The sequence below is a fragment of the Alexandromys fortis genome, unplaced genomic scaffold (genome assembly GCF_014885135.2).
Source record: "Alexandromys fortis isolate MF-2015 unplaced genomic scaffold, M_Fortis_MF-2015_v1.1 scaffold_381, whole genome shotgun sequence".
Classification (NCBI taxonomy): domain Eukaryota; kingdom Metazoa; phylum Chordata; class Mammalia; order Rodentia; family Cricetidae; genus Alexandromys; species Alexandromys fortis.
The window spans coordinates 167,872-182,106 of NW_026068276.1; the positions used below are offsets into that span (position 1 = coordinate 167,872).

The following is a 14,235-nucleotide window of genomic DNA, read 5'->3' on the forward strand; positions in this document are numbered from 1 at the left end:
TTTTTTTGAGACAAGGTTTCTCTGTAGCTTTGGTGCCTGTGTTGGAACTAGCTCTTGTAGACTACGCTGGCCTCAAACTCACAGAGATCTGCCTACCTCTGCCTCCCAAGTGCTGGGATTGAAGATGTGCACCACCACTGTCAGGTTCAACTATAGCAACTCTTACAAAAGAAAACATTTAATTGGAACTGGCTTACAGTTTCAGAGATTTAGTCATTATTGCTATGGCAGGAAGCATGGTAGTTGTTAAGCAGGCAGACATGGTGCTGGGGAAGGAGCTGAGAATTCTCTATCTGGATCTGAAGGAAACAGGAAGAGACGAGACTGGCTTAAGCATTTGAGACAGCAGAGCCCAAAGCCCACCCCCTAGTAACACACCTCCCTCGTTACTCCAAGCAGGCCACACCTTCTAATAGTACCACTCCCTAGGGATAATGGGGGTCATTTTTATTCAAACTACCACAGTGACATATGTATGAAATTTTTAAAATGGCAGACTACACATCTTACATATGTTTATGTATAATTTTTGAATATTTTAAAAGGCCATAAAAGATATGAAGATTGATATCAGCTGGAATGAAGAAAATGTACCAATTGGAAAATTACTTATCTTTAGCAGCTACCAATAGACACATTTATTAATCAGCCTCCACCAGAATAAAAATTTCATTAAATTTTTAAAACTGTAATACCACCCCCATCTACTCAACTACAGATGTGATGTTAGATGTAAGGGGAGAATTAATCTATATACAGAAGTTGTCCAATTCATACTCGACATTCTAAGTACCCACATGGCAGCTCACAGTCATTTGTATCTTCCAGCGTCAGGGGACTCTTCACTTTTTTATGACTTCCAAAAGTGTCCCACACATGGCGCGCTAAGATACATGTGGGGAAAACACTTGTATCCACTGGTTTTCTATTACTGAGAGAAGACAACACAATGAAGGCAACTTATAAAATAAAGAGTTTAATTGAGCCTGTTACAATGCCAGAGGTTAGAGTCCGTGATGGCTGAATGAAGGATTGGCAGCAGGAGCAGAAGCTGAGAGCTCACATCTCAAGCCACAAACAGGAAGCAGAGAGAACAAACTTGGGAATGGACCAAATCTTTTGAAACCTCAAAGCCTGTCCCCAATGACATACTTCCTCCAAGCAAGATCACATCTCCCAAGCCTCCCCAAACAGTGCCACAAACTGTTGACAATATGTTCAAATGTCAGAGAATAGGGGATACACATCATTTAAATTACCATAACACACACACACACACACACACACACACACACACACCAAACCTATGAGTCAGAATAAATCCCTTCATCCCTAAATTTATTCTGTTAAATATTTTGTTGCAGCAATGAAAAAGCTGCTACTTTCAGAGATTGGTCTCTGTGGGCACTGCAGGCCCATGGTACAGAGACAACATGCAGACAAAACACACATACACATAAATAAGAATTCTAAAAAAATTGAAGTAGAATAAAGATTACAAACCTTTAAAATGCAGTTAAGTGAATATACTTTGAAAAATGTAGTAAAGAGATGGATAAGGAAAACACCAGAGGTGAAGTTTAAAAAAAAAGAAAGAAAAATTTAAAAAGTATCAAAAAAGTAAAGAACTGTTAGCTCAGTTTCTTTTTGGGTCTTCGAAGACTGGAGACTGACAGTTAACTGGGCAGGAGGAAGGACAGTTGGACTTTTCGGCTTTTTTCTGTTGGGTAGTTTACACTGGTTGCTGAGCCTGCATTGGACTTCGTTTGAGACATGACTTGGCTTTAGTAGTGCCTCTTCTTTGTGCCACAGTGCCCTCTACTGGCCAAAATGAGCTTGTGTTGTCTCTGGACTTGGGCAGGTTTTCTCACATTAGAGACTCTGTACCTCCTGGGTTGGGATGATGTTTGAATAAGGGGACATTTCTTCTGGGTATGTTGGGAATGTGAGAAGCAATGGCACTGACACCCACATGGTTGGAAGCCCTGTCATCATAATTCCACAAATTCCTGCAGATGTGGATATCCCCGCTGGAGGGATGCAGCTGCAGATATTACAGCTAGACCTTCAGGGTTTTCTACTCTGCAGGCATGTATGGCAGACAAGTGTCTCCAGAGGTTGTTCCACCCACTGACCTCAGGCACAGAGCTAGAAAAATAGTTATTCTCATTTGAGGAGATTGTCTGGCCATGAGGAAAAAGGCTTTTCTTATATGCCTTATCTCGTATCTAATATACCTACATACCTTATCTTTGGTATTATATACTCTTTCTTATATACTGTATATTGGACACCTTTCCTTATATACTTCAGTCCTTGAACTGAGCTCCTACTACCTGTGGTTTATTGACTTGACAGCATCCAACCCTCCTGCTCTCTATAACTGTGTCCTAGGTTTCTGTCTCCTCCTGTGGTTGTATCAGGCTGAGTCCAGACTCCCATATTTGTAGTTCTCTGTCTCCGGTTCCTGGAGAAGTTCAGTTTTAAACAGTAGATTCACTCTGAAGATGTCACTAGATGCTCCTTGAATTATATAGAATGACAAAGTAAGATTTCTGCCCACTTCCTACTCATTCACCACAGGAATTACCATCTCATTAAAAATCTGCACCTTGTTGCAAGGCCCAAAAGAGCTCGAGGCTTGTCTGGAGTGGAGACTACCAGTCTGGGTTTACCTTGGATGCCTGAAATAATTTTTGGATGGGGCTTCAGCTTCCTCCTGCTACCAAAGAACTGTGAAGATTGAATTGTGTTCTGCTGGGTTTAATTTTTGTCTATGTATATCTGTATGGAGTGCACGTCTCTGTGCATGTGTGGAGAGGACAGAGGACAACAGCAGGTGTCCACTTTGGTCACTCTCAACCTTCTACTTTAAAACAAGGTCTCAGGGAGAGGTTAGTTGCCTACGGTTGGGGGACCTGTGAAAACTTCCTCTTCTGCACTAGCATGTCTATTGACATTACTCTTGTTCCACTGCCATTACTAGAAGATAGTCACACAGTAGATATCCTGGTCCTTTTTTTTTTTTTTTTTTGGTTTTTCGAGACAGGGTTTCTCTGTAGCTTTGGTGCCTGTCCCAGAACTAGCTCTTGTAGACCAGGCTGGCCTCGAACTCCCAGAGATCCGCCTGCCTCTGCCTCCCGAGTGCTGGGATTAAAGGCGTGCACCACCACCACCTGGCTAATCAGAGCATTCCTTCCATGTATGCCTGCATGCCAGAAGAGGGCACCAGACCCCATTACAGATGGTTGTGAGCCACCACGTGGTTGCTGGGAATTGAACTCGGGACCTTTGGAAGAGCAGGCAATGCTCTTAACCGCTGAGCCATCTCTCCATCTCTTGTTCCACTACCACTACTAGAAGAGAGTCGCACAGTAGATATCCTGGTCCTTTGGTTTCTGTAATCCTCCCACCCCTCTACCACAATGTTTCCTGTTCTATAGATGAAGGAATGTGATGTAGGTTTATTCATTGAGGCTGGAATCCCCAGGATTTCTGATGTCTGCATTGTGTCCACTTGTGGGTTTCTGTGTTCTGTGATGGTCTCCATTTCCTGTAAATACAGGCTTCTTTGACCCTTATAATGTAATTCTATTTTAGTTAAAATATATATTTTTTAAAAGCAGAGTCTCTCACATGACTCGGAGCTCAGCAATTCAGCACTGGGAGTGCAAGTGATCCACTGTTTCTGCCAGGCATTTTTACTATGTAGGCATTGAAGATCTGAACTTTGGCCATCATCTTTCCATAGCAAGTTTAGTCAGGGAGTCCTCTCCTAGTCCTTTGACTTATTTCTCTTCAGTGTTTTGCTTCTTTTTTTCTCCAGTACCTCTCAGTGGTTCTATGGTTCTAGCATGACTGTTGTAGATTTAGGAAATTTTCCTTCTCCTCCTCCTCCTCCTCCTCCTCCTCCTCCTCCTCCTCCTCCTCCTCCTCCTCCTCCTCCTCCTCCTCCTCCTCCTCCTCCTCCTCCTCCTCCTCCTCCTTCTTCTTCTATTCCAGACACAGTTCTCCTTCCTACTCCTGCCCATTCTTTCTCAAACAGAACATTCTATTAAGCAGGACACGGGTCTACAGGTTCTATAGACAGTAAAAGTGCAAACTTATTACTGTATCTCTTTGTTTTTATGTTCCACACAGAAATGGAGTCTCTATTGATTCCCTGTGTATCAGAATCGGTAATTTTTACTGGCCTGAAACCGGGGTATATACATAGTAGCTCTAAGATCCAAGTCTATCTCTGCCTTTCTGTAGGTTTTTGACCTTGGGTAAAACTTTTCTTTCAAACTTGCTTCAATCCACCAAATGCTGTAGGCTAGATAGCAGCCTTGGTTCTGAGAAAATTGGAAAGCTTTCTCTTTAGCACAAATGACAATAGCCTTAGGACATAATAACTATTCAGTTGAGACATAAAGGAATAATGGGTTCTTTCTGATGTCCATCACAGTCTTTCCAGAGGGTAAGGTGCTCTGTCCTTTGATCACAATGTCCTTCAGCATGCACAACAAGGTGCTTTTGACCGCTCTTCATTCACTATGCACACATTTGTCAGAATTTGCATAACTGCATGAGTATTCCGGGGTATAAATGTCTATTTTCTTTTGGAAAAGTTATGACACAGTAAGGAGGATTAGAAGAATGTTCTTCAACGAAGAAAGTAAAAAGCAGCTAACTCCCAACCACTTGCCACACTCTATTAATAAGGGATATGAACCGGAACCTTTCATTACTGGAGATGTGTGTAATACTGGAGATGGATTGTGATAGCTCTGAATGGAGATTGTGCTATGATGGAAAATAATGAGCAAGAATTAACTAAAATAGTAACTATTTTCCTCCCAAATTAGGCTCCAAAAATAACTTTTGTTTCTTGGACTGGGATTCTTTGCTTTTTTCACACATGTGAGCTAAGTTGTAACTGGCATTAAGTCAATTATTTCCGAAGGAAAAATGGCGTTTTCAAAGACTTTGAGAAGATCAGGTATTCTTTTTTTTATTTTTTTCTTTATTTATTTTTCATTAAAAATTTCCACCTCCTCCCATTTCCCTCTCTCCATTCCCCTCCCCCTCCCTCTCCAGTCCAAAGAGCAGTCAGGGTTCTCTTCCCTGTGGGAAGTCCAAGGTCCTCCCCCCTCCATCCAGGTCTAGGAAGGTGAGCATCCAAACAAACTAGGCTCCCACAAAGCCAGTACATGCAGTAGGATCAAAACCCATTGCCATTGTCCTTGGCTTCTCAGTCAGCCCTCATTGTCAGCCATGTTCAGAGAGTCCGGTTTTATTCCATGCTCTTTCAGTCCCAGTCCAGCTGTCTTTGGTGAGCTCCCATTAGATCAGCCCCACTGTCTCAGTGAGTGGGCACACTATAAAGATCTTTAACCTGTAAGATCTCGTGGACTCTGGGGTGGAGATGAGCTAGATAGTTCTGCTCAGGATGCTTGAAAGGAACCCATGACTTTTCACTTATTCATGAGACACTTAATTTTAATGGATGATTTGACTCTTTGGTCCCCAATTTCTAAGTCGTTGGCCCTAGTGGAATCAAGTACAGGATCCCACATGTGATGAGACTTCTAAGGGTGTGTTCAAGAAGCACTGCTAGCCTGTGTGTTTCTTAATTGCATCTGATAAGGATATTTGTTATCCATGGCAATATTGGAGGGGCTTTATGGCCATTACATTAGTTTAGTCAAAGTATAAAAAGCCTATGTTTTTGAAACTCATCTTCAGATTCTCTGCCTTTATCAGCATTTCCCCTCATGTTTACATATGGTTACAACAGAAAAAATGTCTGAAAAAAGAATCCCTGATTTCTTTATAGACAGTTGGTGGCTAATGACTGTTAATCCCACTTTTTACCATGATTGGGCTTTAAGACCATTTGTTGTTTGTTTTGGATTGTCTTGAAGTACACCAAGTCAGTTGCAATGGAGACATTTACTGCAGGTTTGGTGTTCAATTTTCTAAACATCTCCTTCACTGTTAACCATCCTCTCTCCATTCCCATCTTTTCCCATCCTCCCTCTCTTTCTCTCTCCTCTTCTTTCTTCTTTCCTGATCCCCAAGGACAAATTATTGGTTAATTATTGCTCTTGAAATCAGACCAAGAGTGGGGCTGGAGAGATGGCTTGGTGGTTAAGAGCATTGCTGCTCTTTCAGAGGACCTGGGTTCAATTTCCAGCACCCACATGGCAGCTCACAACTGTCTGTATCTCCTGCTTCAGGGGATCCAACGCTCTCATACAGACATACATGCAGGCAAAACACCAATGTAGATAAAATAAAAATAAATTATTTTTTTAAAAAAGAAATCAGACAAGAGTTGGATGCAATCACAAATGCACCCGCGTGGTGCTATGTAGAATAAATACTATTATATCTCCACGTTTAATTTCTAAAGAACCCAGAAGAACACACAGACTACATCTTTTAAAGTTGTAAGATTTTCAAAGATTGGCTGTCATGTTGGAAAAGCCAAAGCTCCCCTACAGGGCAAACAACACTTTCAGAATGACAGCAAGGAACATTCTAAGATAGATGTTGAATCATTTTATGCCAATTAGGACAAAGGGAATTCACTGTGGAGGAAGTTTGTGTGAGAAGACAGAGTAGGAGGAGCAGAAAGGGAGAGTATAAAGTCAGAGGCAAGGATTGCTCCTGTGTGTGCCATCTGCAGACAACTAGAGGTGATGAGACATCTTGTGGGCTGGCTGTTGTTAGCTGTCTGCATGTATGGACTGGATGCAGGTGAGGTGGAAAAGAGGGGGTAAGAATTGAAATGGGAGAACCCAGAGCAAGTAAGGATTGAGAAAGGCTGGAAATCAACAGTCCATGACATCTTTTCAGTACAGCAAGCAGAGGGTGGAGAGCTGAGAATTGAACTATTGTTCATTCTTTCCCTCCTTGGTTGAGTGAGCACAGAACAGGTGACTTTGCATGTAAGGAAGCCCTAGTTTCGACATCTGTATAGTGATAAAAATGCCTTCATGAAAGAGGGATACTATTACAGGTTGCTTTGAAAATTTTTTGCAAAGTCTGTTTTTAAGGAAGCAAGTTCTAAAATAAATAGTGTATGGACTCAGAGATTCTTTGCATTAGGATGGTCTATTAATGCCTTCCTAGCTGGCTGTTGACTGCAGTGTCTGTAAGTTTCAAACACACACTTCATGGGCTGCCTGTGGGGCAGATTTCAGAGAGACTGGGCTCAGGTTTGGTGGGAGAAATTTCATGTTGATTCCTTTTATAAGTCATTTGTAATTTGAACCATATGAATGACATCCTTAGGAGACAAGTAACCTCAATGCAGAACAAGGGGCATCTTATGGTGTAGTTGTGAGGGTTAATCAGGAAGGGCAGAGGAGTTCCTTAGAGTGGCCAGCATCTTGCAGCCGTGTCCACAGGAATGCAGAGTCCTAGAGAAATTTGGACTTGCTGTGCATGGCAGCTTGAAGAGCACAGAGCGTGGGGTACTGTGTCTAATGAAGAGAGAGGCAGAACATCTTGTTGTAGCAGTAGTTTCTTTTGAAGGAGTCTCATGGAGTCCAAATAGATTTCATGCTCACCATGTAGATGAAGATAACCTTAAATTACTGATTTCCCAGTTTCTATCTTCTGAGTGCCAAGATTACAGATGAGCACCACTATCCCTAGTCAGTTTATATGTTATTGGGATCAAACTCAGGGCTTCTTTGTGAATGTTATGCAAGCACTCAACCAACTGAACCATATCCTCATCTCTTAGAAAGGATTTAGATTCTCGTTACCAGAGATCTAAAGAGGAAGAATCACGCAACTTGGAATGCTTTGACATAGTATCTAAGTAACTCTTGTCTATGACAAGGCAGAGTAGCTGTATTTAAGAAAGGACTGGGAACAGGTAGAAGAGAGGGGTTGAAGGCTGGAGGGGGAGAATTCAAAGCAAGTAAAAACTGAGAAAGGCTGGAGGTCAAGATGAAAGCATACTGAATCATGATGTGATATTTACTCTATTTGACCAAGGGAGTCACATCACTTGCTGTCAGGGCTTTATTTCCCTCCTGTGCTCCATGGAATGACTTTAGCCTACTCCGGGGAAGACATCAAAAGAGCAAGAGCTCACATCTGAGTGGATGGCGCTTCCTGGCTTTCCAAAGCTTGCAGTGACATTTCCTGGGCAGATATACAACCCCAGCTTGATGAGATGTTGCAGAACACTGATGTATATGTCATAGTCATTCTGAATATGCAGTGCTTTAGAAGGTGGCTTACATTTTACCAATTATTTTTTTTTTTGTCTTTTAGACTTGATTTCCTATTTACACCCCCCAGAGGAAGGTAAGAAAGCAACCACTATCTGGCAGCATCTTAAATGTCAGCTTCCACCCCTCAAAGAGTAAGAGATGCACACTTTCCTGCCATGGAAACTTTTTCTGACCTAAGAGGATTCCCTGGGTCACATCAGCTAAACAATATTAAAGAACTCACTTGTCACTCAAGAAAGGCACTTTTTACCCATTGGGACTCTGTTAAGGCACTATGTGCATTTCTGTACTTGATAGTTTATTCTCTTTTCTTTGGCAAATAGTTATTATGCATGTATGGAGTCAACTTTGAAGTTTTTATATAGGTTCATATGCGTCATTAAATCAAGGTCATTAATGTAATTAATAAAACCATCTTTTTACAAATATCATCTAAAACTTTTTATCTTTTAAAAATATCATTGCATTACTTCCCTTTATTTCCTTTCCATTCTCCACCTTCTCCAATGTTCCCTTTATATGACTCTCAAATTCCTGGCCTCCTCTTCTGTAATATATACTTATATATTCTTACATATATAGTCATAGCCTGCTGCATCTGCACAGGGATGCATGCATGTACATGATTTTAGGGCTGACCACTTGGTATTGGATAATCAAGTAGGAGACTCCGCTATGAGAAAAAAGAAACGATTTCTCCCACTCTCAGCATCCTTTAGTTTCCTATAGTTTTTTGACTAGGGGTGAGGTTTAGTGATATTTTCTCCTTCTGTGTTAGCATGTCCATTATTGTTGTCCTTGCTCAGGTCTTGTTTAGGCAACTATATTGTTGAGCTATCGTGGGTGAAGCTTTCCTTTCATTTCTAGGAGACACAATCTCACAGTAGATTTTCTGGTCCTCTGACTCTTACAATTTTTCTGTTCTTCTTCCACAATTTTTTCCGGGTCTTCTATGATGAAGCTGTGTTAAAGATGTATACACTGGGAATGGGAACCTTTTAATCAGTTGTTCTTTGTGTTTTGACCAGTTGTGGTTTTCTGTAATGGTCTCTGATGCTAAAAGAAGTGTCTTTGATGAAGGGGAGAACTGCACTTATCTGTGGGTATGCGGATAAATATTTAGAATGAGTTAGGAATTATGCTGCAAAGATACAGATTTTTTATAAGGAAAGATAAGCAATGTCAAAACCTTTTCTTCTCTTAAGAACAAGAGAATGTCAGTGGGTCGTCTGTATGGCTCAGTTTACGATATGAGTGAGCTCAGGTCCTTCAGAGTGGAGCAGTGCATATGGAGAAGGCGAAGATGCTATTGTTGCAGACAGGGCAGAGAAAATTATAAGTGATGCCAATGCTTGTAGATGGCAGTGGGGGACTGGATAGATGTTTGGGGATCGCATTAGTAAATCAGAGGAACAGATGATAGGAAAGGTTCCAGACTATGAGCTCTGGAAATGAAGTCTCTCACTGCTAATGGACCTCTCACTGAGGAAATCTCTGACTTTGTTGGAGATTTGCTGGTATTTTCTGTCACAAACAGGAAAGATAGCAAATGACACCAGCTGCAGCTATATGCAGGCGTTCTGGGAAAACAGGACCATGCCTCACTGAAATGAACATTTTAAAATCAAGTTCCAGCTGGGAACGGTGAGGCGGGGGACTGACATGAGTTAGAGGCCAGTCTTGGCTCCAGAGTTCTAAGACAGACTACGTTACAAGAGTGAAATTTTGCTTAAAATTGAAATCAAATACAAAAATTAAAAGTCAATTCCTGCTAAGCATGATAGTGAATGCTTTTAATGCTAACATTCAGGAGGCAGAGGCAGGTGGATCTCTGAGTTAAAGGCCAGCCTGGTCTAGATAGCAAGTTGTAGGCCCGCCAAGGTCAGCCTAATGAGAACCTGGAATCAAAGAAACAAAAGATAATACAATAAACTCATTTCCCATCTTGAACATCTTTTACATTTTGAAATTGTTCTTTTCTCCAGAATTTCCTGCGCAAAACTGTACTTTTCCGTTCATCTATAATGAGGTAGTCTACCACAGCTGCATCTCTGTGCACAGTGACTTTGATTGGTGCTCCCTTGATTATTATTTCCAAGGAAGGTGGAGATACTGCAAAGCATTTGGTGAGAGTCCTATAAAGGTGTATATTAGATATTCAGGACCCGAGAGACAGTGTGTAGAATCTGGAGAAAATGTTTTAGATTTCAGAAAATGGTCTTTCCTACATAAAAAAAAAATCATAGAAAAAAAGCTCAATGTTTTTTCAGCAGGGCTTAATTTGAGGACAGTATTCATAGTTTACTCCTTACCCATCTTTCTCTGCAGATCCTCCAATATGTATCTTCCCTTTCCAATTTGGAAAAAAGTCCATTAACGAATGCACCAAGCAAGGCTACATTTTGAATCGGAGTTGGTGTTCATTGACTAACAACTACAACAGAGATAGGAAATGGAAGCAATGCTCTCCTTACAAGTAAGATGAAGGGAGAAGGTGGAACAATGAATGTCCTATAAGCTGCGAAAGGAGCAAGACATTAGGTTGATGGATGGGGAGTCTGAGATCTCCGTCTCCTCCTGCTATGACTTAATTAGGGGGCAGTAGACTTTTCCTGTGAAGTATCTCCTGTTGAGTACAGCAGGTTTATCAGAGTGTGTGGTACTGGTCACCAATATTCAGCTCAGCTTTGTAGCACAAACGTGGCCACAAATGGAACAAGTGTACTGGACCATGGGCAAAGCTGATGTTCTGGTGCATAATGCTGTTTCATGATTATAATGGCACGTGCATTGCTTACTTTTGTCATTGCTGTGACAAAACACATGATGAAAACAACTCAACAAAGGAGGGACAGGTTTTCTAGAGTTCCTGGTTTGAGGGAACACAGCCAGCGGTGGTATGGAAAGAAGGGGTGGTGGGGTAGAACTCGAGTCAGCTGATCGCATTGTATCGGCATTCAGCAGAGACAGACAGACAGACAGAGGCTTGTACTCAGTTGGATCACTCCTGTTTTTCTTTTTCTAGTGACTGAGGCTTCAGTCCAAGAGCTGTTGTTGCCCACATTTAGGTGAGTTTTTACTCCTCAGTTAACCCTTTTCTGACATGCCTGCATGTGTGTTTCCTAGGTGATTCCAAATCCAGTCTAGCAATGACTACTAATTAGTCATGTTGTTACGCATGCATTGTTTTCCAGTTTTAAAAATTGTTTTGAGTCACAAAGTAAATATGACATAGATACTCACTGAAACTCTAAAGCAGCACACGGCAAGAGAAACATCAGCGTTCTTTCTGTTCTCCTCCCAGGAACTCCCTTCTTCCACAGGTGCTTGTGCCCCCCCTCATACATCTCTATCGGTACATATATCTTTAAGATATAACTGAATCTGCTTTCCCCATTGTCACCATGGCTTGATCATCACTTAAAACACACTGAGGGGGTTTTCCCTATGAATACATCAATCTCCCTAACTTTCTTGTGTGCACGCTTGTGAAATTATAAGTGGTTAGAGATTATCCATCATCCATATATGAAGCTTCCGATTACAACAAACCTTGGTGAACATTTACAGTGATGGATGGATTTTTCAAACAGTGGACAGCATAACTTTATGTCATTATAAAAACAAGATGTATATTCAGTTTCAGTTTTTATTTAGTTAGTATTTAAAATTTTTATTTAAATATTTTATGCAATATGTTTTGATTGTATTGCCCCCTCTTTTTCCAGAACCTCCTTATCAATATTTGGCTACTTCTTTACCTTATATTCTCTCTCTCCATTTCTCAAACACACACACACAAATATGTACACATCCCCATCCCTCAAAACCATTACAATGAAGAATATGTGCAGCCTTCTGAAGCCACTGGTATTATGCCAAATGGACTCATGCTATTCTAATCTCCTATCAAAGAGAAGAAAAGACTGTTTAATAGCAGGGGATACAAATGAGACATTGACATTGGGAGGATGGAGAACCAAGATATTCACTCTAACATGTTACCTTCTCTTCAGTTTTTAGGTAAGCTGTGTGCTTTTGAAGAGACAGAAGTTACAGATTCATTAGTTGCTTCTCTAGCTACAATTCTCTGTCATTAAGAAGTATTATGATAATAAATGTCTATGCTCTTGTCTATCTGGATATCCTGCTTCTGGAAAAAAATGTCAAAGCATACATTTGTTGTGTGAGAGAGTTTTCCTGAGGAGACAATACACACAGACACACATACCTACTTACTCCAGATTCAGAACTCACAAAAGATGAAAGTAATGATAACACCAAAGTCCAACCTGGTGAACTTATTAATTTTTATTGTGACTACTAAGATGAATATGGGTAAGGGGTTACTTACAAGAGCAAGGATTCACCCCTTCTCCCAAATCAGCTGTATCACAGAAAAGCACACCTTAACAGTGATGACAACTCATGGAACCTGCATCTTGAATCTCCTTGCCCAACTTGTAACTCTAGTGGGTCCAAGAATGTCCTCTCAGTAGTTTTGCTGGACATATTATTGTCTCTAGCAGTTTAAATCCTTGATAAAGCTGTAAAAGGAATTTAACAAACCTTGCAAATTTCCACTTTTTGAGAGTGTGACATTTTGTTTACCTCCAGGGTCTTCTGAGCCTCCCCTTCTTCCTGCAAGGAGAGTTTGAGGAAAACACTATACAACAGAATAGATGATTCACATTGTTACACAGTAGCAGTGGGACACATACAAGTCTTCAAGAAGAGTAGTGTACAATGAAACAAACAGACCAAAAGATAGGGAGAAAGGAAAATAGAACTAGCAAGAAACAGGTTGTGTAGCAGCCAACTCAGTGGGTAAAGTGTATGATGGACAGGCATGAGAACCTAAGTTTGGATCCCAGAACCTGCATAAAAGCAGGCATGAAAAACATTCCTGTAACCTCAGCACTGCTTGGGAGTGGGAATGGAAGCAACAGATCCTAGTGGCTTGCTGGCCAGCCAGCCTACCTCTAATGGTGAGTTTCAAGTTCAGCAACAGATGCTGCCTCAAAAACAAAGTGGAGAGGAACAGTGAGAAATATTCAAAATCAACCTCTGACATTCACACATGTATACAAACTCAAGTGCATCTGATCCCTGTGAACACATGTGTATCTAACACACACAAACACAAAGGTGGGAGAGATTGAGACACATCTATCCCAATACATGCATAAAACAAAAGAGATAAGAGGCAATGAAGCATTATAACATTTCCAGGAGTTCACAGTTCCTCATTCAATTCTGGAAACCAAAGGTAATAAAAAGGCTAAAATACAAGATAAAGCTATTAACTACTCCAGGGCCTCATGTTCCAGAGTAGTTGACCAACATATAATAGGATCCACAGCTGTGTGTGTGTGTGTGTGCGTGCGCGTGTGCATGCTTTTATTTGGTTAAAGTTTATTGTTTGCTTTTCCTTTTCATTTTTGGGTATTATTTTATTTTGTTTTCTTAGTTTTAGGGGCTTTAATCATTATATTGGGTTTTTATCTTTTATTTTGAGAAAGAACTTAAAGTTGAGTGGATGGGGAGAGGGTATGGAAGGACTTGAGGGCAGGGAAAATAATCAAAATATATTTAAATTAAAAATTATTTAAGAGACGGAGCTGGGAGGCGCACGCGCCAGCAGACGGAGCTGGGAGGCGCAGGCGCCGGCAGACGGAGCTGGGAGGCGCAGGCGCCGGCAGACGGAGCTGGGAGGCGCAGGCGCCGGCAGACGGAGCTGGGAGGCGCAGGCAGGCAACGAGGGCTGCCGCCGAGACTGGAGGGGACCAGCGCAGCGGCAGAGGTCGCAGGCGGCAGGGACCAGCGTGCAACACCGAGAGCAGATCGCCCCACTACAATTAAATCAAAGAGGTAGGCCTTTGGTTGGCGAGGGCCCTGGCAAACGGGGAGCCGGGACCAGTTCCGGAAAACCCTTCTTAGGGGTGAGAGGGTTCTTGGCACCCAGCAGGAGCCAGGAAACAGAGCGAGGGCAATTAGT

The 14,235-nt window shown here is 41.6% G+C and overlaps 1 protein-coding gene across 1 annotated transcript; it reads left to right on the forward strand.

Annotated features, from left to right (window-relative positions):
- Positions 1-6,215: 6,215 nt before the first annotated feature.
- LOC126494662 (binder of sperm protein homolog 2-like) lies at positions 6,216-12,372 on the forward strand. Its single transcript, XM_050132108.1, has 6 exons — positions 6,216-6,744; positions 8,278-8,310; positions 10,223-10,363; positions 10,566-10,713; positions 11,263-11,305; positions 12,254-12,372. Exons 1-5 carry the CDS (start codon positions 6,687-6,689, stop codon positions 11,267-11,269), a joined length of 387 nt encoding a protein of 128 aa, XP_049988065.1. The 5' UTR covers positions 6,216-6,686; the 3' UTR covers positions 11,270-11,305; positions 12,254-12,372.
- The last annotated feature ends 1,863 nt before the right edge of the window (positions 12,373-14,235 follow it).